General features: G+C 33.8%; 1 protein-coding gene and 1 pseudogene across 1 annotated transcript in view; one reads left to right on the top strand and one right to left on the bottom strand.

Moving 5' to 3' along the window:
* Positions 1-26,118, bottom strand: part of CB4H12orf40 (chromosome B4 C12orf40 homolog) — an 88,410-nt gene that overhangs the window by 33,138 nt on the left and 29,154 nt on the right. Inside the window, exons 2-7 of the mRNA XM_047867286.1 lie at positions 24,456-24,495; positions 20,977-21,115; positions 16,300-16,432; positions 15,857-15,890; positions 14,551-14,739; positions 11,839-11,954 (exon numbers count right to left, since the gene is read on the bottom strand). Of these exons, the coding sequence (XP_047723242.1) occupies positions 11,839-11,954; positions 14,551-14,739; positions 15,857-15,890; positions 16,300-16,432; positions 20,977-21,115; positions 24,456-24,495 (651 nt within the window). The remainder of the gene's footprint in view (positions 1-11,838; positions 11,955-14,550; positions 14,740-15,856; positions 15,891-16,299; positions 16,433-20,976; positions 21,116-24,455; positions 24,496-26,118) is intronic.
* On the top strand, positions 22,456-22,859 carry LOC125169784 (cyclin-dependent kinases regulatory subunit 1-like; annotated as a pseudogene).

Raw genomic sequence — 26,118 nt, 5'->3', positions numbered from 1 at the left:
ATGTTCATAGATAACGATCCTACACTGTTTCTCAATATAGGTCTCATTGATGTTTTGGACAGAATGATGCTATTATGTTATACCAAAAGACATAATCTATACTATGCAGTAATATACATCTTAACACCAGAGAAATTTTATTACTCTAAATAAAAAAAAAAAAACGTAAAGGAAGGCTTATTTATGTGTATTAAACACATTTAATGTATTCCTACTATGTAGAAGGAGACAACACAGCTTATATTCTAGTTCAGGAAAATTATAAATACATAACCATTAGGGCACCAGGGTGAGTCAGTCAGCTAAGTGTCCGACTCTTGATTTTGGCTCAGGTCACCATCTCACAGTTCGTAAGATCAAGCCCCATGTTGGGCTCTGCACTGACAGCACAAAGCCAGCTTGGGATAATCTCTCTCCCTTTCTCTCTGCCCCATCCCCTGCTCATGCTCACTCTAAACAAACAAATAAATAAACAAATAAAAAAAAAAACTTTGGGGAATAAAGGAAAATTCTTAAAATAATTAAATACTTAACCATCAATAAGTACAAAGGGTAAAATAAATAAATAAAAAAGTAATTACAACAGTTATATAGATGCTACAAGATCACATGATGGAATAACTTGTGTTAGAAGTCCTGTATCAGATAGTTTGGTCAGGAAAGTTCCTAGTAAGGACGTGATAAATAAGAGAAAGAAACAGAATGGCCAGACATGTGAAGAAAGGAGTAAGCATCATCAAGGGAATAGAATAAGCATAGATTTAAGACTGGCAGTACACTTAAGGAACAAAAAGAAAGGAATAAAGCTTGAATAGAATCAGTGAAAGAACACCTATGATATAAGGTTTTAAAAGAACCCAGAGTATACAAAACTTCACTTTTTTATTCAAGTATAATTAACACACAGTGTTGTATTAGTTTCAGGTGTAAATTATGATTCAATAATTCTATGCATACTCAGTGCTTATCACAGTAAATGTACTCTTAATCTTCACCTATTTCACTCATCCTCCCCACCCATCCCTCTCTGGTAACCACCAATTTGTTCTCTAAATTTAAGTGTCTGGTTTCTTGCCCCTTTTTTTTATTTGTTTCTTAAATTCCATATGAGTGAAATCATATGGTTTTGTCCTTCTCTGATTGACCTATTTCACTCAGCATTATACTACCTAGATCCATTCATGTTGCTGCAAATGGCAAGATTTCCTTCTTTTTTATGACGGGTAACATTCCATTATGGATATATACATACATATTCTTTATCCAGTCATCTATGGATGGACACTTGGGTTGATTCCATAATTTACTATTGTAAATAATGCTGCAAGAAACATAGGGCCGCATATATCTTTTTGCATTAGTGTTTTAATTTTCCTTGGGTTAAGTACCCAGTGGTAGAATTACTGGATCATATGGATAGAGCTTTATTTGTTAAGAGAGCAATAAGAAAAGCTGAAAGGTTCTACATACAAAAGTAAAACTGACTTGCATTTTGCCTTGAAAAATATGAGTTTGATTGCTAGCTGAATATAAGTTTCAAAACTTCCAACTAGCCAGTATCAAGTAAGAGGAACTAGATTTCCCCTTTTAATTGACACAATTTAAAAAATTGGACAAAATATAGGACACAAAAGTTTTCAGACATCAACCATCAGGTAGAACAGGATAATGATCTGAGAGAGAGAGAGAGAGAGAGAGAGAACGCAGCAAATGAGGTGAACCCTAGGACTGCTCCTAGCTTACTGCCTACAGAGTATAAAAGCCACAAAACAGGGGCGACTGGGTGGCTCAGTTGTTAAGCATCTGACTTTGGCTCAGGTCATGATCTCACAGTTTGTGAGTTCAAGTCCCACATTGGGTGAACATGAGCCCCACTTGAGGTAAAACACAAGCTCCGGTGAGCCCCACTTCTCTCTCTCTCTCTCTCCCTCTGCGCCTCACTCACTTGCACCCTCTCTCTCTCAAGAAAAAAAAAGCCACAAAATAAAAATAGACAACCCAGTCAGAGCTCACAGATTCCCTTTGTTGAAACAGAGCTAGACGTTCAGAAAGCATACAGAGAATAGAGTTCACAGGGCAAAGTATCATGAAAGAAAGTGCTTCAAAGAAAGAACTTTGGAGTTCTACAGAGAGTTCTCAAATATCCAGCTAAGTACTGATCAGCACATGCATAGGAAGTAATACCCAAGGCTGGGGTGTGGAAGGAGAATAAAACATCTAAAAGGAGAAGATGGAACAAGTCCAGGAACTCACACATAGATGGAAAATGTATTTCCATCAGCCAGAGTGGAAAACCTCATAATTCAAAAGGAATCAGAGTACTCAGAAGTGTACCTCAGCAGGGGGCAAAATTAACCATAGACTGAAGGCATATCTGGTACCACTTAAAAAGTTAAAGCAAGCCTCGGGGCACCTAAGTGGCTCAGTGGGTTAAGTGCCTGACTCTTAATTTGGTCTCAGATCATGAGCTCACAATTCTTGAGATTGAGACCTGTGTCGGACTCTGAACTGACAACACAGCCTGTTTGGGATTCTCTCTCCCTCTCTCTCTGCCCCTCCCCTACTTGCTCGTGCGCTCTTGCTCTCTCAAAATAAATAAACATTAAAAAAAAATAGTTTTTAAGATAAGCCTCAATAAGATCATACTATTTTCAAGTAGCTAAACTGTATCAAGAACAAAGCTTACAATAATTTATACAGATACAAAAATTTCCAGACACCAGAAGGATGAAATTCATAATGTACATAATTCAAACAAAATTACCAGGAATAGAAAGAAACCAAAAGTTACAACCCATAATGAGAAGAAAAATCGATTAGAAATAGACCAAGAAATGACACAAATGATAGAATTTGTAGACAAGGACATTAAAATCAGTTATTATGACTATATTCCCTATTTTCAAGAAGAAAGAGGAAAGACTAGGCATGTTGAAATAAATGCATGGAAGATATAAGGAAAAATTAAATCAAACTTCTAGAGATGAAAACTATACTGAACAGATTTGAGAAGATGAGACATCAAAGAATATACAATTAGTGAGTTTGAAGATAAAGCAATATAATCTATGTAAGGTGAAACAAAGAAAAAATATTGAAAATATAAAAACACAACATTAGCAAACTATGACACAACTTCAAGTGGGCTAACTTACATGGAATTTGTGTCCCAAAGACGAGAAAGAAATCAGAAAAAAATATTTTAAAAGTTAATGGCTAAACTGTTTTCAAATTTGACAAAAATGGTTAAGTTCACAGATTTAAGAAGCTCAACACAGCCCAAACACAAGAAATGATAAGAAAATGAACATCCTAAGCAATGGATAAAATCCATAGTAGAAAGTCGATGGTAGAGAACACATGATGGAAAAATCTTAAAAACAGAAAAATTGTATACTGCATATACAGATATTAAAAATGACAAATTTCTTGTTGCAAAAATGCAAGTCAAAATACATCTTTCAAAAAGAATAGAAGAGAGACAAATACACAAAAGATTAAAGAATTCATCACTAGCAGACCCTTCTAGAAGAAATATTAAAGGAAGTCTTTAGAAGGAAAATGTCACCAGATGGAAATCTAGATCTACACAAAATAATGAAGACCATCAAAAACAGTAAATTTGTACTTAAATATAAAAAACATGTTTTCTCATTTTTTAGCTCTTTTTACAGATAAGCAATAATTTATTACTGGATCTGTAACATGTATATAAGTAAAATATATGAATCCAACTACACAAAGGCCAGAATGGAGAAATGGAAGCATACTATGTTATTATAGTATACTTGAAGTGATAAAATTTTAAGATACTCTGTGATAAGTTAAAATATATACTATAAACTAAAGCAACCACTGAAAAACAAAACAGACATAACTAATAAGCCAAGAAAAAAAAAATAAGTTAAGCCGTTAAAAAAACCCAAATTAAAAAAAGGTAGAAAAAGAGGAAAAATAAACAGATATGGGACAAATAAAAAATAATAAGAGAACCTATTGAAACCCTACCATATCAATAATCACAAAAAATGTAAACCACATTCTTGACCATAACACAAGTCTCAACAAACGTGAAAGGATTCAAATCATACAAAGGATGTTTCCTGTCCACAATGGAACTAATTTAGAAAGATAACAGGAATGCCTTAGGATGTCTAGGAATCAAACAACAAATTTCTAACTAACTCATAGATTGAAAAATAAATCAAAAGAAAAATTAGGAAGATATTTAACTGAATGAAAATTAAAACAAAACATATCAAAATTTGGAGAATACAGCAAAAGGACCAGTTAGTGGACAATTTACAGCACTAAAACACCTTTACTGGATAAGAAAAATGATCTCTGATGAATGACCTCAGCTTTCACCCTAGGTAAACATCTCTAAATAAGAATAATCTGGGGGGGGGGGGGAGCAAAAAGATATATGCATTCCAATGTTCACTGCAGTATTATTTGGAATAGCCAAGATATGGAAACAACCTAGTGTCCATCGAAGATAGATGAATGGATAAATAAGATGGGGAATATATATATATATGTATATGTATGTAATGAAATACTATTAGCTATAAAAAAGAATGAAATCTTGTCATTAGTAACAACATACATGGAACTTGAGGGTATTATGCTAAATCAAACAAGCCAGAGAAATAAAGAAAAATAACGTAATTTTACTTATGTACCTAAAAAATTGATAAAAAAAAAAAACAAACAACAAGCAAACAAAACAAAACTAATGGATACAAAGAACAGAATGGTGGTTGCCAGAGGGGAGGGAAGTTGGGGAGTGGGTGAAATGGGTCAAGTTGGTCAAGAGGTAAAAAGTCCAATTATAAAATAAGTAAGTCATGGGAATGTAATGGTGACCATAGCATGGTGACTATAGTCAATAATATTGTATTGCGTACTTGAAATTTGCTAAGAGTTAAATCTTAGAAATTCTCAACATAAGAATTTTGTAACTTTGTATCCTGACAGATGGTAACTAGACTTATTGTGATTATTTTACAATGTATACAAATATTTAATTACACTGTACCTTAAACTACTATAATGTTACAGGCCAATTATACTTCAATTTAAAACAGGAAAAAGAAGGGCAAGACATAACTTATCTGTATTAGCAAGGAGAGAAAAGACATCACTACAAATGTTAAAAATTTTAAATACATAACAAGAGATTATTATTAATTTTCAGTCAATAAATTCTACAACATAGATAAAACATAGATATAATCCTTGTATGGAAAACTACCAAATTTCACTCAAAGAAAAAATATTCAGACTAGCCTTGTATTTAGTAAAATATGGAAATTATAGTTTTTAAAAAAACCTTCCCACAAAAAAAGACTCCATACCAATTGGCTTCATTGATGAACTCTATCAGACATTTAAGGAAGAAATTGTATCAATTCTACATAAACCTTCAGAAAATTACACATTAGCGAATACATCCCAAATCACCCTATGACATCAACATTAGGCTGATTTCAAAACCAGACAAAGTTATCACAAGGAAAGAAATATAGAAAAGAATAACCCTCAAAGATTAATGCAAAAATTCCTAATAAAATTTTAGCAAATCAAAATTTTAGCAAATTTAGCAAGAATGCATAACAAGGATAGCATGCTATAACTAAGTGGAGTTTATCTCCTGAATACAAAGCTTATTTAACATTCAAAAATTAATCAATATGGGACAGACTCTTGGATTAAGTGAAAAGTCTGGCAGATCCTGTCGCCCAAAAGCAATCACAGAAACAGATAACACTTGCAGAAACAATCATTGCAGAATCTGGAGAGTAACCAAGGCATACAATAAACTGAGAAGCAGTACTTCAAGAAAAAATACTAAACCTTAACACTGAACACTTACCACTGTGGAGCCCTGGGAAGTTATCTCCCTCCCACCCCCAGCTCCATGGCTGATAGCTCTACCAATGCTTAGTAGTCTAGGAATGAAGACAGAGGAGCCCCATGCCCAGGGAATTTGCCAAAAATAATCATTACCTTGGTGGCAAGCCCTCAGGAAAGCCCATCACCACAGCTAACTGGGGTTGCTGTATTTGGAGCAAGCAAAAAAACATCCAGAAATTTCATAGGGAGATCGAGAAAACTCCCAAATACCCCAGCGGTCTAAAAGGCTGCATACATGTGTAAAGCTGTATACACACTCAAGAGAGGGCATCAGGTATCTACTCATCCCTGACTGAATGTGAGTTCTTGCACACAGAAAAAAAGCCTTATTAGCTCAATATTTTAAACACAACCTCCAAGCAATCATTGGTTGACCTCTAAGCATTGGTTAGAGGGAAATTTACAGTTTTAAATACTTATATTAAATCAGAAGAAAATATCAAATCAGTAAGTTAAAGTTACACTTTAAGCATCTACAAAACACACACACACACACACACACACACACACACACACACACACACACACAAAGGACAAACTAAACCCAAAGCAAGCAGAAAAAGGAAATTATGAGCATTAAGACAGAAATCAATGGAATGGAAAACAGAAAAATAACAAAGAAAGCAAATGAAATGCAAAACTTAGTTCTTTAAAAATATCAATAAAATCTTTAGCTATATTGACCAAGAAAGAAAAAGAAGAAATACACAGATCTAGAATTAAAGAAGGGACATCACTACCAACTTTACAGAAATTAAAAGGTTTTCAAGGAAATACTACAAACAACTTTATCACACAGCTAACAAATTACACAACTTAGATGAAATGGATAAATTCTTAGAAAAACACACATTACCACAATTGACTCAAGAAGAAATTAGAAAACCTAAAGACATTAAAATATATATATAGTAGTTAAAAGTCATCCCATTAAGTAAAGCAGGTGCAAAAACATTTAAGGAAAAAATATAAATCCTCCACAAATTACTTCAATAGAGGACACATCTTCCAACTCACTCTACTGTAAAGTCAGTATCAACTTTAGTACCAAAGCCAAAGACATCACAAGAAAAAAATCAGACCAATTTCTTCACGAACAGAGATGTAAAAATTATCAACAAAATAATAGCAAACCAAATCCCACAAGATATGAAGAGGATTATATACCAAGATCAAGCAGCTTTTATCCCAGGAACCTAAGGTGGTTTAACATTTGAAAATAAAGTAATATACAATATATTAATAGAATAAAAGAAAAAAACAAGATAATCTCAAGAGACACAGAAAGAACATTTGACAAAATCCATACTAAAAACTTTCAAAGAACTAGGGATAGAAGGGAATTCCCTAACCCTGATAAAGGGCACCTACTAAAAACCTACAACTAACATCATGATAGTATAAGGCTAAATGCTTTTCTCTAAGACTGGGAATAATACAAGCATGCCCTCTCTTGCCTTGCTTGTTTGCTATTCAACACTATACTAGAGATTCTAGTCACTGCAGTCAGCAAGAAAAAGAAGTAAAAGGCATCCAGACTGAAAAACCATTAAAAATATCTCTATTTATAGACAACATAATCCAGTAATAGTGAAAAACCTAAAGAATCTACAAAACCACTAGTAGAACTAATAATGAGTTCAACAAGGTCACAGGAGACAAGATCAATCTTAAAAAATTAATTGTATTCCTATATACCAGCAAAAAACAATTCAAAAATGAAACTAAGAAAATAATACCACTCACAAAAGCATAAAAATAATAAAATGCTTAGGAATAAATTTAGCCAAGGAAGCACAAGGCTTTATTGAACACAATACATTACACTAAGAGAAATTAAAGATTAAATACAATGGAATATTGCCCAGCCATAAAAAAAATAAGGAAATCCTGACATTTGTGACAATATGGATGAATATGAATGACATTATGCTAAGTGAAATAAGCCAGACACAGAAAGATAAATACCATGTGACCTCACTTATATGTGGAATCTAAAAAGTCACGTTCCAAGAAGCAAAGAGCAGAACTGTCAGAGGCTGGGGAAGGGGCCAGGGGTGGAAATGGGGAGATGCTAGTCAAAGGGTACAAACTTCCAGTTAAAACACAAGTAAGTCATATTTGTCACTAATGTACAACATAGGGACTAGAATAATACATTACATATTTGGAATCTGTTAATAGAGCATCTCTTACATAGACTTCACACACACACACACACACACACACACACACACACACAAAGGTAACTACATAAGGTGATGAATATGCTAGTTACCTTGACTGTGGTAATCATTTCACAACATATATATATATCAAATCATCATGTTGAACACCTTAAGCATACCATTTATTTGAATTTATTTTTGTCAGTTATATCTCAATAAAACTGTGGGGGCTGGGGAGAGAGAACATTTCAAGCATACTGGAAGGTTTTCTCATGCTCCTCAAGTTTATAACTCTCAACAGTAACCACCATTCTGTTTGCTGTCACCATACATTAATCAAGGCTGTCTTTGGACTTCATATACATGGAATTATACAATGGTCCTCTTTGGTATGGAGTTTCATCCATGTTTTTACTTGCTACTGTATGTTATCAGTAGTTCATTCTTTTCCATTTCTGTGTATTAGTCCATTATATAATTATATAATACTCTATTCTTTGTATTGAAGTAGAGTTGACACACAATGTTTCACTAGTTGCATGTGTACATATAATATTTTTTTAATGTTTATTTTTGAGAGAGAGAAACAGAGACAGAGACAGAGAGACAGAGAGAGACACAGAGCATAAGCAGAGGAGGAGCAGAGAGGGAGACACAGAATCCGAAGCAGGCTCCAGGCTCCAAACTGTCAGCACAGAGCCCAAAGTGGGACTTGAACCCACGAACCAAAAGATCATGACCCAAGCTGAAGTTGGATGCTTAACCAACTGAGCCACCCAGGCACCCCTTTAATATTCTGTTCTTAATGGACATCTGGAACAGTTCAAATTTAGGATTACTATGAAGAAAGCTTCATTCATATTACTATGAATGAAAGCTGCATTCAAAAAAAAAAAAAAGAAACTAATAGGAAAACAATTCATGCTTGTGGATTGGAAGAATCACTAATTTTAAAATCACAATTTTCCCCAAGTTGATCCCCAAATTCCAAGTGGGCTTGCTTTCTCTCTCTCTCTCTCTTTCTTTTTCTTTTTTCTTTTTTAAATAGAAACTGACAGGCTGATCCTATAACTTAGATGGAAATGCAAAGACCTAGGAGCCAAAACATTTTGGAAAAAGAAGAACAAATTAAAGGACTAATGTAGTTCGCAATTTCAAAACTTACAATACAGCTATAGTAATCAAGACAGCGTGGCACTAATATAAAGGCAGACATGATTGATCAATGGAATGGAATTGAGATTCCAAGGGAAAAATAAATTACATTTTTCGGTGAACTGACTTTCAACAAAGGTGCCAAAACAATTCAGCGGGGAAAAGATTTTCTTTCCTTTCCACAAATGCAAATGATGAATTTTGAAACTCACTTCACACCATATATAAAAATTAACTCAAAATTGATCACAGATTTAAATGTGAGATCTAAAACTACAAGACAGGAGAAAACCTTCATGACCCTGGTTTAGGCAAAGATTTGTTAGCTATGACACCATATGCAAGATTCATAAATGAAAAAATTAATAAACTGGATTTCAATCAAAATGAAAACCTTTTTTTTTACTTCAAAAAGAAAATTACAGAAATAAAAAGGGTAAGCATTTCACCAAAGATATGCAAATAGCTAATAAGCACATGAAAAGCTGTGAACATTATTAGTTGTTAGGGAAATGTAAAATTAAAACCACAATGAGATACATGTATCCAGCCTTTTCAAAAGCTTACATTATGCCACTTCGCTTTTATGAAAGGATCTACGTTAGTACCTATTTTTACTAACCCAAGGAAATCTGAAAAGGATTTTTGCTTTTACAAAAAAAAAAAAGGTGAGAAGTGAAAACAGCTGTCAGTGTTTGTTCTGCAGCAAGCTGTCAGAGACGCAGCATGCACACCATACCCTGAGCAGCAAGAGTGGCACTGCCAGGCTCCTTCCCCAGAACTACACTCAGCATCTCAGCATCAAGCTACTGCAGCTTTGAACTGTGTCTGCGCGCATCTGTGCCTTATCCCAATTTATTTTGTGCATCATTAGCAAGATGTGTCCTAAGGTATTAGAAAAACCTAAGGGAGATTATTTTTTGGGGTCTGGGAAAGCTCCAAAAATTTTCCATATAAGCTAATTGTAATTGCTTCTTTGCTTTACAACACCATTTCAGTTTATGAAAGGTTTCATAGGAATGCTCTGCTTTCAGATAGAGGGAGAAAGCTGTACTACTACTGACTAAATCTTAGAAGACTGACTGTACCAACTGTGTCAAGGAAGTGTTGCAACCGGAACTTTCATACATTGCTGACAGGAATGTAAAATGATACAAATCACTCTGGAAAATAGTCTGTTGGTTCCTTAAAAAAAGTTACATATACACCTATCATATGACCCAGCCATTCCACTTGCAAATATTTACCCAAGAGAAATGAAAGCATATGTCCAAAGACTTTTATATGAACTTTCATAGCAGCTTTGTTTGGAATAGCCAAAATTGGAGGGGAAAAAACCCAAATGTCCATCAACAGATGAATAAATTGTGCTGTGTCCATACAATGGAATACTACTCTGCAATACAAAGGAATGAACATCAATGCACACAACAAACAACATAGAAGAATCTCAAAATAATTATGCTGAGTGAAAGAAACTAGACCAAAAAGACAACATACTATATGATGCCACTTACATAAAATTTTAGAAAATACAGACTAATAGAAAGCAGATCAGCAGTTGCCTTAGGCTGAGAGTAAGGGATGAGAAGTGGCCAGAGGAAGATTACAAAGATGCCCAAAGAAACTACCAATGATGATGAATATGTTCATTATATTTGACACAGGTCAAAATTTAGCAAAGTGCACATTTTAGATAAATTCAGTTTGTTGCACGTTGATGATACATCAATAGAGCTGCAAAAAAAATAATAATAATAAATGGATCTCAGGACAGAGAAAACAAAAAGAACTGTTATGTGGTTATTACAATTATCCAGGCTATAGTCAGTAGTGGCTTAGACTGGGATGGAACCTATTGAGGTAGAAATGTGAGTAGTTAACTTTAAAGTTTATTAAAGTACAGAATTGGCAATACTTTGTTGATGTAACAGATATTGGCAGTTGAAGGAAAGGAAGCAATCAAGGACAACTTTAATTTTGGTGTAAGCAGGTGAGTGAACAGTAGTGTCATTTACTAAAATGAGGAATACTGGGATAGGATTACAGAGTCAAGGTTTCTCACCACGATTACCAAGAGTGATTCCAACTGGTTTTACAAATTTAATAGATTTTTAAACAATGAGCCAGGATTTATATACAAATAGCTAGAAAATAAAAGTGGGGCACTGATCAACTACCACAAATATGAAAAATAAATATGTTTATGATACAGAAAAAGAACTAGCAATTTATGAATGTTATAAAACAAATGCAAACACGTTGGCTCAAAAGAGCTTCTTTAAATAATTGAAAGGTAGGCTGTGCACATTAGAAAATAATTACTTAAAACTATTTTAATTAAATGCTCATTTAACTTCCAGTGTTTTTTCTAGAAGTATTACTTAGGTCTGTCTACATTTCTAAAGAAAATGTGTCCATTAAAATCAAATTAATATTCAAAGAATGCTGCAGCCTCTTTATTTCCTTCAAAAACTGCTTTCCTGGACGCCTGCCTGGCTCAGTTGGTAGAGAATGTGACTCTTGATCTCAGGGTTGTTAAGTCTGAGCCCCATGTTTTAAGAGATTACTTAAAAAATTAAAAATCTTTGCTTACCTGTTTAATCTTTCAAATAATGACCCAAATTGTGCTGTTTTATATGATGGACTGAGAGCATCTTGATTTTCATTTAATTTGGAAACCAAACTATTAGAATAATTAACTTTAATGAGCTGAAAAAAGAAAGAAGAATCTGCCAAAGTGGTAAATGTACATATACACAATTTAAATTATTTACCATAAAATACCATTCAAGTGGATCTCTATATGCAAAAAAAAAAAAAAAAAAAAAAAAAAAAAAGTCTTTTCTGGTTTAAAAGAAAGTAATTGTGTCCTTATTGAAAACAAAATAATGTGCTAGCAATAAAAGCAATACCGGTATTTACATGATTGTTAAAATAACAGAACTGATACTATGAGGAGTACCATTTTCTCAGAGGTTAACAAATATATATATTTTTTACCACCTTACACACCTGTCAGAATGACTAACATTAACAACTCAGGCAACAACAGATGTTGGCGAGGATGCGGAGAAAGAGGATCTCTTTTTGCATTGTTGGTGGGAATGCAAGCTAGTGCAGCCACTCTGGAAACAGTATGGAGGTTCCTCAAAAAATTAAAAATAGAACTACCCTATGATCCAGCAATTGCACTCCTAGGTATTTATCTAAGGGATACAAGTGTGCTGTTTCAAAGGGACACATGCACCCCCATATTTATAGCAGCACTATCAATAATAGCCAAAGTGTGGAAAGAGCCCAAATGTCCATAGATAGATGAATGGTTATATACAATTAAGCAAATTATCTCTGACAGAAAATAATTTGTCTAAAAAAAAGAAAAAGAACTAGCTGTACTTATCTGTTTTTTCCATTTACTGAGTAATTTTAGAATGCTACTTTAATCTTTCTGAATATCAGTATCATTGAATCCAAAATGGGGAACATATGGAAAAACTTGTGAAAACCAGATGAGGTAATCCATGTGTTAATACAGATGGTACCATATAATGTATGACATTACAGTGGCCCAACACTAATCTATCCAGTAATAATAATTTATATTTGTAACATATTTTATTTATTAGCCATGAAACATAGAAATGAGAAGTCCAAAGACAACCAATGACAAAGTCAGTAAAAAACAAAACAAAACGAAACAAGGGAAAACAAAAGAGATATTCAGAAAAAGAGGGGGAGTCAAAAGTCAGGGAGAGCTAGAGTAATGTCTGGAAATACATCTCACATCTCAGTTTCAAAGAAACAGTGACAGAAATGCAGGGACAAAGTCATCTCATGAAGTGAGAAACACAAAAACAGACCAAAAGAGAAGAGAATACTATATGTTGGCTCTATACTACTTTTTCAAAGACCAGGAAGCCAAAGCCTACTTTTTCTTCTAGCCTGTTTTTTCAACTCATTTTTTTTGTTTTACAGTTTCATTTTAATTCTTCTCACTTTTTTTGAAACCACTCCAAATAAGCAATTAAAGACTTCTCTAATACTTCACAATGTGACACTACATCCTGGACAGGAACATTAGCCTCTCTAATTTTCTCTTCTGGGTATTAAGTATATTATTATTTACCCCTCTGGAGATAATCACTAACCTGCAGCCTAAAAGCAAAGATTATTTAAATAGAGATTACAGAGAGTTTTATTCTCTATCCCATAATCTATCTAGGATGCACATTTTAGTCTTATAAAATGCAAACTAGTAACTAAATGGTTTTTATTATATCATTCCAAAGTTAATGGATCCTTATATTAGTAAGGATAACATATCACTGGAATATAATACTTCATTTTCTCTTCTCTGGAAAACAGAAAACATATTTTAATAAATATCTTAATAAAACTGAATCATATTATATATTATATATAACATACCATATATAACTATAATTTATAAAATTGCAATTACGAATTTATAAATTATAAATTCATTTATAAGTGACAAATACAGAAATATGGCATAAAACCAGTGCATGCTAAAAAAATGGGAAAAATTCAAAACTAAATATCGCCATTAACAAGACATCATTTTTATATAACCATTTTCCCCCACTACCACTATACATTAGTATAATACATAATTTTATTTATTTTTTTAAAACTCTCTATATAATCTAATAAAATGACTACTTGTATGGCCTATGGCAGATATATTTCAGAATTTTAAACTCTGGATGTTTTTAGATTGTTAATTTTAGAGAATTCAATGACTGAACATTTTAGCACTACACATCTCTATCTATACAAAAAGATTTGTATAGTTTGAATTCAAGTGCACATAACCAGTTGTCACCTCTCAAATCATAAAAAAGAATCAAGCCATCCCAACTCCTACCTTAATGGATTACCATGACATCACTGAGATTATGTACTGCTCTTCATAGGGTCCTTTCCATATCATACAAATTGGGCCACCATGACATCACCAACTAGTCATTTACTGTGATTACCATCATCAGCTCTTATATACCCATACTGAACTATTTTCAATTTCACTGTCAATTATTTTATAAAAGGATGATGATTTCAAATATTTTTAAGGAACATTCCAGTTTTTGAATTCATAATCTTTTACAGTGCAGACAATTAAATTTTGACCAAAGAGGAATTATTATACCTAACTGACATCCTAAATTGGCTATATCTATAGCAATTCACAACCATTATTTTTAAATCCATCAGAACAGAAAAAAAAGAGCATTTGATAAAAATACAATAATATAAAATGTTAAGTCTAGTGATTCAAATGTACCTGCTCATCCTGCTTTTTTTCATATGCAACTTTCTGAGGACTAGGTGCTGTTCTGGGAATGAAATTTTGTTTTGTAATATTTCTGTTAGAAGATAACTCTGCTGCGAAGGATGGTGGAGTAAAACTGCAATTTTCTATTCTGTTGAACTGAGGTTCAAACATTCTTTCTGAGTCCATTACTTGTGACAACTATAGGAAAAGAAGATACAACCATTCGATTTTCCAAAATATATAAACTAGAAAAGAAGAAAGTCAAATAGAAGTAGAAAAGGTCATGGACTGCAGAAGAAGTTCCAAGGAAAAGTAAGTCATCAGTAATTAACAAGACTTCTTAAGACAAGAGAGGCTAAGACATGATAGGTTATCAACTAAAATTGTACTTAAGAGCTCCTTTCCATCTGCCTTTCTTACTACTGATCCACCCTCAAGTTTCATGCCATCTCCAAATGACAGGAAATTTGAGTTTCACTGACCCACAATTCAGGTAAAAAGATTTCCAAAAGATTTTGGTATCACTGCCATTCTCTGATGTAGTTTAATTTTGGCAATTCAAAGCAAAGAAAGATAATAATGTAGCATTAAACCTTAAAATTTCAAGCTTTAATCACAATCTACAGATTTTCTAATTGATTAAAATTTTATTTACTAAAAAAATCATTTGCAATACATTGAAAAAAATAATCTTGAGATCAGTGGAAATATTGAAAATAATTTGATATAAAATAATCTAGTCACTATGCTAGAAGAGAGGAGTTTCTCAGCTTATCATATTAACCCAAATCAGGAATCCCCAAATGAGTTATCCCTTGTAGCTCATCAGTAACAAGGAGAATCAATTGTTACATACACAGAGGCCTAATCTACATTACTAGAACTCCAAAGGGTTCCTCATAAACAATCAGTTAAAATATTCTTAAGGTATAATTTTCTTATATTGAAAACTTTAGGGGCGCCTGGGTGGCTCCATTGGTTAAGCGTCTGACTTCGGCTCAGGTCATGATCTCACGGTTCGTGAGTTCAAGCCCCACATCAGGCTCTGTGCTGACAGCTCAGAGCCTGGAGCCTGCTTCGGATTCTGTGTCTCCCTCTCTCTCTCTGCTCCTCCCCCGCTTATGCTCTGTCTCTCTCTCTCCTTCAAAAATAAAAAATAAAAATAAAATTAAAAAAAAAAAACTTTAAAAATAATTTAAAAGACAGTAAACAAAATTTTAAAGGACAATTTTCTCTGATATTTGAAAAATTTATATCATTTGGTGGTATGTCACAATTGTTAAAGTAACTTAAAAATTTTTGTTTTAAATCTCACCTGAACTGGGGCAAGTTCTTTCTTGTTGCCTAGTCTTTGATAGTACATACAAATGAAAAGAAAAGGTTAAGGTTAAAAAAAATAGCTGGCAATAAACTTATCTTTTTCTATATATTTAAAATGCATACAGTTGTATACAAATACACAAAAACATATAGAACTCTAAATCATTCTCTAATTTTATAAAAATTATATTATTACTCAAGAGACATTTTTAGGATAAGGAAAGTCAAACTACACATATAAAATACATAGTATAAACATTAGCTCATTTGATAAAGGTCTTAATAGTTTAATAATACTGTTAACAGCCAAACCAAAAACAAAAAACAAAAAAAACCAGCTAGAAGAATAAGTCCTTCATACATTTTCCAATGAATAAAACAGTACTGATAATGACCCATTTAAATACCTAAATAATATACAACCTAGATAAAACCTACTTGTTTTCTACATCATCAATGCAGAGCTTAGATGGTATATAGTGAGGTGACATTGGAAGTTCTAAATCATGCTTTCTTAAGGGCATTTTTATATCTCTATGCATATTCACATGGGTTGGTTTTCTCACAGTTTCTATAATGAAAAAAAATTATAAGAAATAAGAATAAAATCTTTTAAAAACAATGTTTAATATACAATGTTCATTAAATAAATGTACATCTCAGAAATCTACTAAAACTACCTATATTCTATATGTACTAGAAGTCATTACAGCACTAAAAACTGTCATAAATAATTCAAATCATCTCTTTTTCATCATCTTACATAGTCCTCATAAAAAGGGCCATAATAATTCAGTTCTATTGTTTTCTTCTCCCAAAACTTCCTTGACCCCCAAACTATATCAGATGCTATGTAATACATGTCCATACCACTACATATGTTCTCTATTATAGCACTTACAGCAGTTTATTGTACTTCATTAACTCTATCTCTCTTAATAGATTTTTTTAAGTAGGCTCCACTGCAGGGCTCGACCTCACAACTGTGAGATCATGACCTGAGCCAAAAATCAAGAGTCAGTCACTCATGGGGCACTTGGGTGGTCTAGTTGGTTAAGCATACTCAACTTACTGAGCATTCAGGTGCCCCTAGATTTTTAAGCTTGATGGAAACCTAAGCCTTTTCTCTCCTTATACAAGATATCACGATTTGGTCTGCTCAGTACTTTTAACTACTTTCCTTTTCTGAAAAATGCTTTTTACATACACACCAGCTATATGGTTTTCATAGAGAACTTCCTATCTTCCTATAAAACCCTGTCTCTAGAAAAATAATTGATTTAGGGGTAGCCATCTTACCCAAGATGAATCAATAATAGGATCACATCCTTGTGGTTATAAATAATTGTTCCAGTGCTAGGACCTGGCACCAATAGGGCAAGGTAGTATCCTTTCAGTAAAATTTTAAAACTCAGAACCAAGAAACAACTCTCAGTGTTTCCCTTGTGGCAAAACAGGAGAGATGAACGATATTACTTTTTTAAGGTCAAGTTTTAAGCCTAAATGAAAAAGACAACCTGAGAGAATTAAGTTAATATCTAAAATGAGAAAAAAATCTTGATGATATTCAAGTCCCTGATTCTAGCAGTGGCCCAGCAGCACCAGTGCCCTTTCTTTTAGTAAAGAGTCTTAATCTATTCAGGCTGCACTAACACAATGCCATAGATTGGATGGTTATAAACAACAGAAATTAATTTCTCTGTCTGGAAAATTGGCAGTCCAAAATCAAAGTTTTCTCAGATTCAGGGTCTGGTGAGAGCCTCAGTCCTGGTTCAGCGAAAGCTGTCTCTTCACTGTGCCCTCACACAGTGAAAGAAGCATGAAGAACTCTCTGGGGTCTCCTTTTAAAAGCACCAATTTCATTCATGAGGGCTCCAACATCATGACCTAACCACTTTCTAAAGGTCCCCCTCCTAATACCATCACTAATAAACTTTTGCTTTTGTAGGGAAGGAAAAATATGTTTTTCCTCTACTCTTCTAAATTCTCAGCTAGGGACTCTATAACAGAAGACAAATTAATAAATAAACTTCATACAAATGAAGCGTTTTATTAAATAAATCTATTGAATAAATTTTAAATGGAAAACTTTATAAGGAAATAGAGACCCAAGTAAGTGGTTAAACCTGAGCACTTTTATACTAGGTTTGATGAAGAGTGGAAAGTAGTGGGAAAATGTGACTGAACAAAAAAGGGTATGAACTAAGTGAAGCATAATAAATGTTCCTCAAAAACAGCAAGGCTTGTTTGTTCAGATTGTTCTCGGCGTCCCTCTGTCTTGGAGATAAAGATGTTCCTTTCCTCAAGGTATAGGGAGGACAGCTCTCAAATGAGAATCCTTCCTGTTTCTCTGCTGCTTCTCAAATTCCTTCTGCTTAGAATAGTCAGTATGCCAAGGTGCCTTATTTTGGGGCAGTGTACCCTGACCCCATAACTTTCTATTCTATTCCTAGCATCCAATATACTACTTAGGGTAAGTACTCAATAAACATGTTGAATATATAAATGAAAAGAAAGTAAAGGAGAAAGGAAATATATGAAGGTAAATAAATCACTGGACAGCCTCATGAAAAAGAAACTGGTCCCCTATCTTACACGATACACAAATTCACCTCAAGATGGGTTAAAAAGTTCAACATATGACCTAAAACCATAAACCTCCTAGAAGAAAACATAAGAGGTAAGTTCCTTGACATCAGTCTTGGCGATGATTTTTTTTTTGGATTTGACACCAAAAGCAAACAAACATGTGAAACTATATCAAACTAAAAAGCATGGAGCTAATCAGGGCACCTGGATAGCTCAGTCAGTTGAGCCTCCAACTTTGGCTCAGGTCACAATCTCGTGGTTCGTGGGTTTAGGTTCAGCATTGGGCTCTGTGCTGACAGCTCTGTGCTGACAGCTTAGAGCCTGGAACCTGCTTCAGAGTCTGTGTCTTCCTCTCCCTCTCTCTCCCTCTCTCTGCCCCTCCCCTGCTCACGCTCTGTCTGTCTCTCTCTCAAAAATAAACATTTAAAAAAATTAAAAAGCATGGAGCTAAAATGTACTATGTTAAGTGAAATAAGTCAGAGAAAGACAAATACCATATGATTTGACTCATATGCGGAATTTAAGAAATAAAACAGATGAACATATGAGAAGGGGGGGAGGAAGAAGAGAAAAGGAAACAAACTACAAGAGACTCTTAACAATAGAGAACTGAGGGTTGATGGAGGGATGTGGGTGAATAATGGGTATTAAGGAGGGCACTTGTGATGAGCACTGGGTGTTATATGATGAACTCTACTCCTGGAACCAATATTGCACTGTATGTTAACTAAAATTTAAATAAAAACAAACGGACAACAAAAAATGAAAAATCTTCTGCACAGCAAAAAAAATCTTTCCCAAAATGAAAAGACAAACTATGGAATGGGAGAATGTACTTGCTAATCATTTATCTGATAAGGTTCAATATGCAAAATATATAATGAACTCATACAACTCTTAGCCAAAAATCAACAAGCTAATTTTGTAAATGGGCAGTGAAACTGAATAGACATTTTTCCAAAGAAGACATACAAATGGTCAACAGATACATGAAAAGATGCTCAACATCACTCATCTTCAGGGAGATGCATATCAAAACCACAATGAGATATCAACCCATACCTGTTAGAATGGCTATCATCAAAAAGGCAAGAGATAAACAAGTGCCAGCAAGGATGTAAAAAAGAGAACTCTTGCATGTTGTTGGTAGGAATGTAAATGGATGGAGCTACTACAGTGAACATAATGTATGTTCCTCAAAAAATTAAAAATAGAACTATCATATGACTCAGGAATCCCACTTCTGAGTATATATTGAAAGGAAATGAAAAGAGCATCATATGGAGATACCTGCACTCCCATGTTCACAGAAACATTATTCACAATAGCCATGATATGGAAATAGGTTCAGTGTGTGTCAATGGATGAATGGGTAAAAAAGATGTGGTATACACATATGACAAAATATTCTTCAGCCATGAAAATGAAGGAAATCCTGCCATTTGTGACAACTTGGATGGACCGTAAAGGCATGTTAACTGAAATAAGCTAGAGAAAGACAAATAATGCATGGTATCACTTACATATGGAATCTAAAAAAAAAAAAAAAAAAGTCAAATTCATAGAAACGGAGTAGAAAAGTGGATGCTGGGGGCTAGGGACTGTGGAGTAGGGGAAATACAGGTTTGCAGAGGGTGCAAACTTTCAGCTATAAAATGAGTAAACATCATGACTGTGGCTGGTAACACTGATTACGTTAAGTGAAGAAAAAGAAGGTAAATAAATCAATCAATTTGTAATTGTAATTTGTAATTTGTAATTTGTAATCAATCAATGTTGTAAATCAATCAGATTTACAACAAAAAATTTTATTGCTAAAATCCATAAATAATATATTTACTTTTAAAGTATAACTAAATTTCCTTGTGTAAACTATCATCTGCAGAGTAAGATACAAAAATGGCAGAGAAAGGAAAAGAGGATATACTAACAGTAGTTATAAGCAATTTCTATCCTCCTTTATGAACAGTCTTATTTCTTAGGCTCTCATTTTAGCACTTATCTTGAAGATTAAATATCACACACAAGTTCCCTTGAGACAAAAATATACTCTGTCTAAACTTTTTATTTACTTGAAGACTCTAAACATAGGCAAATGAACTTTGTTTTGAAGTATTAGACTACTATAGTTAACATTCTAAGAATGCCTAAGAAATTATTCAAGTTGTGATATATGAAACTAATCATTAATGGAAAAACCTTCTTCATTGCCTCCCATCAAACAAATTCTCTAAATACTGTAAGACAGTAAAGACATTCATTCCCTTAGCTCTTCAGCTAACTTTGGTAACTATCTGCCTAAGCAGACTAATGTAGTAACTAAAACAACTGCAATATAATGTTTGACCATACCTTATAAAGTTAATTTTATATAACACATAACTTAAAAATATGAAGCCACAAAAGATTTTAAGAATTAACAAAAGTACTAATTTATACTTTGAGTTCTAAAGTTACAATTTTATTAGAAAACTGAATGTTACGATTACATTAGAGTCAAAACAAAATGCTAATGAAAAGACTTACCAGGTGTTTTCTTCTGGCAAGATATGTGATTTACCATATACAAGTTAAGGAGGTCTAAACTGACAGTGGAATTTTTGACAGGGGATAAAACCCCCAGTAATTTCATTTTTGATTTTAACTTTTTCTTTTCAAAATATTCCTAAAACAATTAAAAGTAAAAGTTATTACAACAGCCATATGGTTTTAGGAAGAATCATAAAAATAAAAAAGCAATAATGCTATTAAATAGTTGACTTGACATTTTTATATTTTTGATACCCCCTTTATATGTTTACATATAAACTGAAATCAATCATGATGACTTATAATTTGCCCAAAGACTCTTAATTTCACAGCCTCTTAAAATCTTTCTTTTGTTAAACGTAATGACTTTAAAACAGAGCCATTCCCCGGTATCAAAAAATTAAAAATTATATGAAATGTAGAAAGTTGCCAATTTAATTCCCTTTGTTATCCTTCCATGACTCCTACTTTGCCATTAGCAAGGGTTGTACTGTGGAGTGGACTGAGAAGTGAATGGGAGATAAGAGTGAAGAGGCATAGCAGGAAAGGGAAAGGACCCAGAAAGGGAGCAAAACTTGTTTTAATAGGGGAAAATTAAGTATGTTTGAGTATCAGTGTAAAGCCTCCAGTTGACAGTGACTGGTTGAGGATATAAGAAAGAGAAGAATTAATTGATGCCATGAAGTCCCTGAGAAAGATGGAATCCAGATTGCAGATTCCTTTGACTAGAGGCAACTACAGTACTTCCACAGTCACAGAAGGGAAAGATTTAGTGAAGATATAAGATAGTTTACACAACTGGTAGTAGAAATCAGATAATTCTCATGATACCTTCTATTTCCTCTAAAATATAAGACAAAGTCATCTAATGAGTATGAAAGGATTACAAAATAGAGTTGGGGAAGAGTACTTTGGGGAAGCATGACTTTGAAAATGTCATACCTTTCCTTTAAAAGAAAAGAAGCCTAACTAGAGATCAACACTTTGGGGGAAGGCCATATGTCTTTTCCTTTCTTATAAATATTCACAAGAATGATCCAGAGTTAGAATATTAAAAAAAAAAAAAAAAAAAAAAAAAAATTTGCAGACAGACTATATTCATGGTTTATTTACTGAATGCCTACGTTATTGCTTGTCACAATTCCAGGCACAGGCGATATAAAATAAACAAAAATAATAAAATTCCTCTTCTGATGAATATATATTAATGAAGGTGAGGGACAACAGAACAAACAAACTTATAACTAAATACGAGATTATGAAAAAGAAGAGTGAGGACTAAAAAAGGGTCCTGGAGAGAAAGTAACTAGAGAGTGGGGAGCTACTTAGATGCTGAGATCAGAGAAAAACAATGTTAAGAGGAGATATTTTGGCTGAAACACAATGTTGATAAGCCAGGCATGCAAATATCTGGAGGAGGAATATTCCAGACAAAGAGAAGAATGGCAGAAAGAAGTTCAGTGTAGCTAAAACACAATGAATAACAGGGTGAGTAGTAAGAAAGTCAGAGAAGTAGGGAAGGTGTAAATCCTTCAGCTCCTTTTCGGCTATGGCTAAATCAGTATTACTCTAAAAGCAGTGGTGTGCTGCTGAGAGTTGTTTAGAGGTTGGCTGAAGGTCCTCAGGTGGAGCGATCACATCGCACAATCGCACAAACAGATTTACCATGCGGACAAATACAACAAGGAGGAGTTCCAGTACAACATGCCATGTTGCCCAAGGGCATAGCCACTCCAGTCTCAAACACATTTGATAGCTGAATCTGAACTTGGAGGCATCTTGGCTTTCAGCAGAGTCAGGGATGGGTCCATTATATGATCCATGAACCAGAACCTCACATCTTGTTCTGGAGGACACTGACCAAGAAGCCAAAGAAATGAAGCTAACATCTTTCTGATAACATTATTATGTTACTTTCTTGTTTCTCCTTTGATATTGAAAGAATATTCAGACTGTTTGAATGTGCTGGTGACTGCTCTGCTTCAAGTGAGCAGAGCCAACAGCACCATGGCCCAGCCAGATGAGTGCTATTTGGGCTGCAGCCTTGGCTGAGTGCGACCCCAGAAGCCATGCAGAGCTCTGTGCCCAGCAGAATACACTTGGTAGATGGAGGAAGCAACTAATCTAAGAATAAGGTCATGGCTATTACAGGGACTGTGTAAACTTGCTCTTTTGTTTTTTCTGCCAAGTATTGTATGTATGGTGATTTATGTTTCATTGTATTGGAAACTTTCCATTTTACTCAAGAAATCTGTTCCATGTTACCTTGATAAAAGAGGAAGTTTTTATAATATAAAAAATTAAAAAAATAATAAAATAAAAGCAGTGAAAAAACAACTGAAGCTTTTAAGCAGGAGGATGACAAATTCTGATTTGTGCTTTTAAAAGATCATACTAACTGCTACATGAAGAACAGACTACAAAGGAATGAAAGATAAAACAGAAAAAAAATTGGTAAGTTCAATTACATTAGAATTAGGAACTTTCCTTCAAAGACAGCATTAAGAAAAGAAAAATAAAAGCTACAGAGTACACATATAACCAACAAAAAATTCTAAATATATAAAGACAATAAGCAAAAGACCAACACCACTAAAAAAAATGTTAAAAAAATACTTGGAAAAGTACTTCACAAAAGAGGAAACACGGATGAAAAGATAACCTTATTAGTAGTACAGAAAATACAAGTTAAATTTATAGTGAGACATCATCTAAGTTAATAACTATCCTGCTTTTATTATAATCACTCCCTTGCTTTTTAAATTTTATGAGCTTTGAACATAATTTTTTTCTGTTTTAGAACTTTTGGCAAACAGAATGCTACTGCTTACATTCTGTGACTTGTGACATTTGTTCAAAATTATGTTTGGGGGAGTCATCTACATTAATTCTATGTAGTTGATACATTTTCACTGCTGTACCATTACTTGGGTATCCCACAATTCAACCATTCTACTGCTAATGGACATTTGGATGGTCTCCTTCCCTCCCCAGGCTCTCGCCCTTCTCTTTTGCCTTCTCCTCTTTTTGCTACGTAACAAAGATCCAAACAAGCTTGTATATGTCTCAAAGTACACATGTGGAAGCGTTTCTCTTGAATATACACTACTCAGTTGTAAGATACATACATGCTCAACTTTATATAATAAAATCAATTGAAGAAAAAGAACTAATAAAGTTAGGAGACAGGTTCTAAGAACATCATAATACTCTAGGCAATAAACGATATGAATTGGGGTACTGATAGCACACGTGGTGAGAAGTGATCAGACGTGGGATATATGTTGGAGCTAGAATCAACAATGATCTTTAAGTCTCTACCTGAGCAAAATGGTTGGCTATACAAGCTATCTATAAATAGAGAAAACTGGATAGTCTTTTAGTTGCTTAGGTGAATTTATCAACCTTCAAAAAATATTTCAGAAGATCACTGTTCTCATAATGCTGATATAAATAAAAATATATATATTTTTTACCTTTTGCTTTCTCCTTTCCTGCTTGATCAGAACCCTGGTACTGAAAAAAGAAGCAAAACAAAAAAATATAATGGTTAAAAATTAGTTTCTTAAATGATTGCCATTTTGGCTGAAGACTTGAAATTAACATCGAAAAGTATAGTAACAATTATATTATTTTTTGAAAAGAAAACTATGAAAATGTTATTCATAGCATATACTACTTCAAAAAATTTTCTTAGAAAATTCAAGAAGTAATAAAGACTAACCTCTAATAAATAAAAAACATTAAAAAATCTGAATTATAAAATCAATATAAGCAAAGACAAAGCAATGCATTGGAAAAGATGTATCCCTGAAACATTCTCATCTGATAGCAATATTCTTGGTCAAAACTGCTATTTTCTTGCCTTTCCTTGTATTTCAATATTCTACTAAAATCGAGAGGGATTAGAGAGAAGATCAAAATCTATATAGGATCTAAGGAAATGTTAAGTTTATTATTAGAGCAACCTGAGTTATATTAATGTATCAGCTAAGTGTTTTTGAAATCATCTAACTTCTTAAAAAAAAAAATAGCTAGTCATTATGGATGCACCTTATACCTATGATCTTTGTGCTAAACACTGCACTAAATCCCAGTGAAGGTACAGTATTTAACAGTTACTAAAATATTTGCTCTCTTAGTAATACTGGAATGCTATAAAACATTCATGACAATACAAGCAGATCTGCACAATATAGCTTTTTTTTTCAATATATCAAATTTATTGTCAAATTGGTTTCCATACAACACCCAGTGCTCATCCCAAAAGGTGCCCTCCTCAATACCCAGCACCCACCCCCGCCTCCCTCCCACCCTTCATCAACCCTCAGTTTGTTCTCAGTTTTTAACAGTCTCTTATGCTTTGGCTCTCTCCCACTCTAACCTCCTTTTTTTTTTTTTTTTTTTCCTTCCCATTTCCTTTCCCCCATGGGTTTCTGGTAAGTTTCTCAGGATCCACATAAGAGTGAAAACACATGGTATCTGTCTTTCTCTGTATGGCTTACTTCACTTAGCATCACACTCTCCAGTTCCATCCACGTTGCTACAAAGGGCCATATTTCATTCTTTCTCATTGCCACGTAGTACTCCATTGTGTATATAAACCACAATTTCTTTATCCATTCATCAGTTGATGGACATTTGGGCTCTTTCCATACTTTGGCTATTGTTGAGAGTGCTGCTATAAACATTGGGGTACAAGTGCCCCTATGCATCAGTACTCCTGTATCCCTTGGGTAAATTCCTAGCAGTGCTATTGCTGGGTCATAGGGTAGGTCTATTTTTAGTTTTTTGAGGAACCTCCACACTGTTTTCCAGAGTGGCTGCACCAATTTGCATTCCCACCAACAGTGCAAGAGGGTTCCCGTTTCTCCACATCCTCTCCAGCATCTATAGTCTCCTGATTTGTTCATTTTGGCCACTCTGCCTGGCGTGAGGTGATATCTGAGTGTAGTTTTGATTTGTATTTCCCTGATGAGGGGCGATGTTGAGCATCTTTTCATGTGCCTGTTGGCCATCCGGATGTCTTCTTTAGAGAAGTGTCTATTCATGTTTTCTGCCCATTTCTTCACTGGGTTATTTGTTTTTCGGGTGTGGAGTTTGGTGAGCTCCTTATAGATTTTGGATACTAGCCCTTTG

Source organism: Prionailurus viverrinus, chromosome B4 (genome assembly GCF_022837055.1).
Source record: "Prionailurus viverrinus isolate Anna chromosome B4, UM_Priviv_1.0, whole genome shotgun sequence".
Lineage (NCBI taxonomy): Eukaryota > Metazoa > Chordata > Mammalia > Carnivora > Felidae > Prionailurus > Prionailurus viverrinus.
Note: the sequence above shows the minus strand (reverse complement) of the source record. Positions and strands in the feature narration are given on the sequence as shown.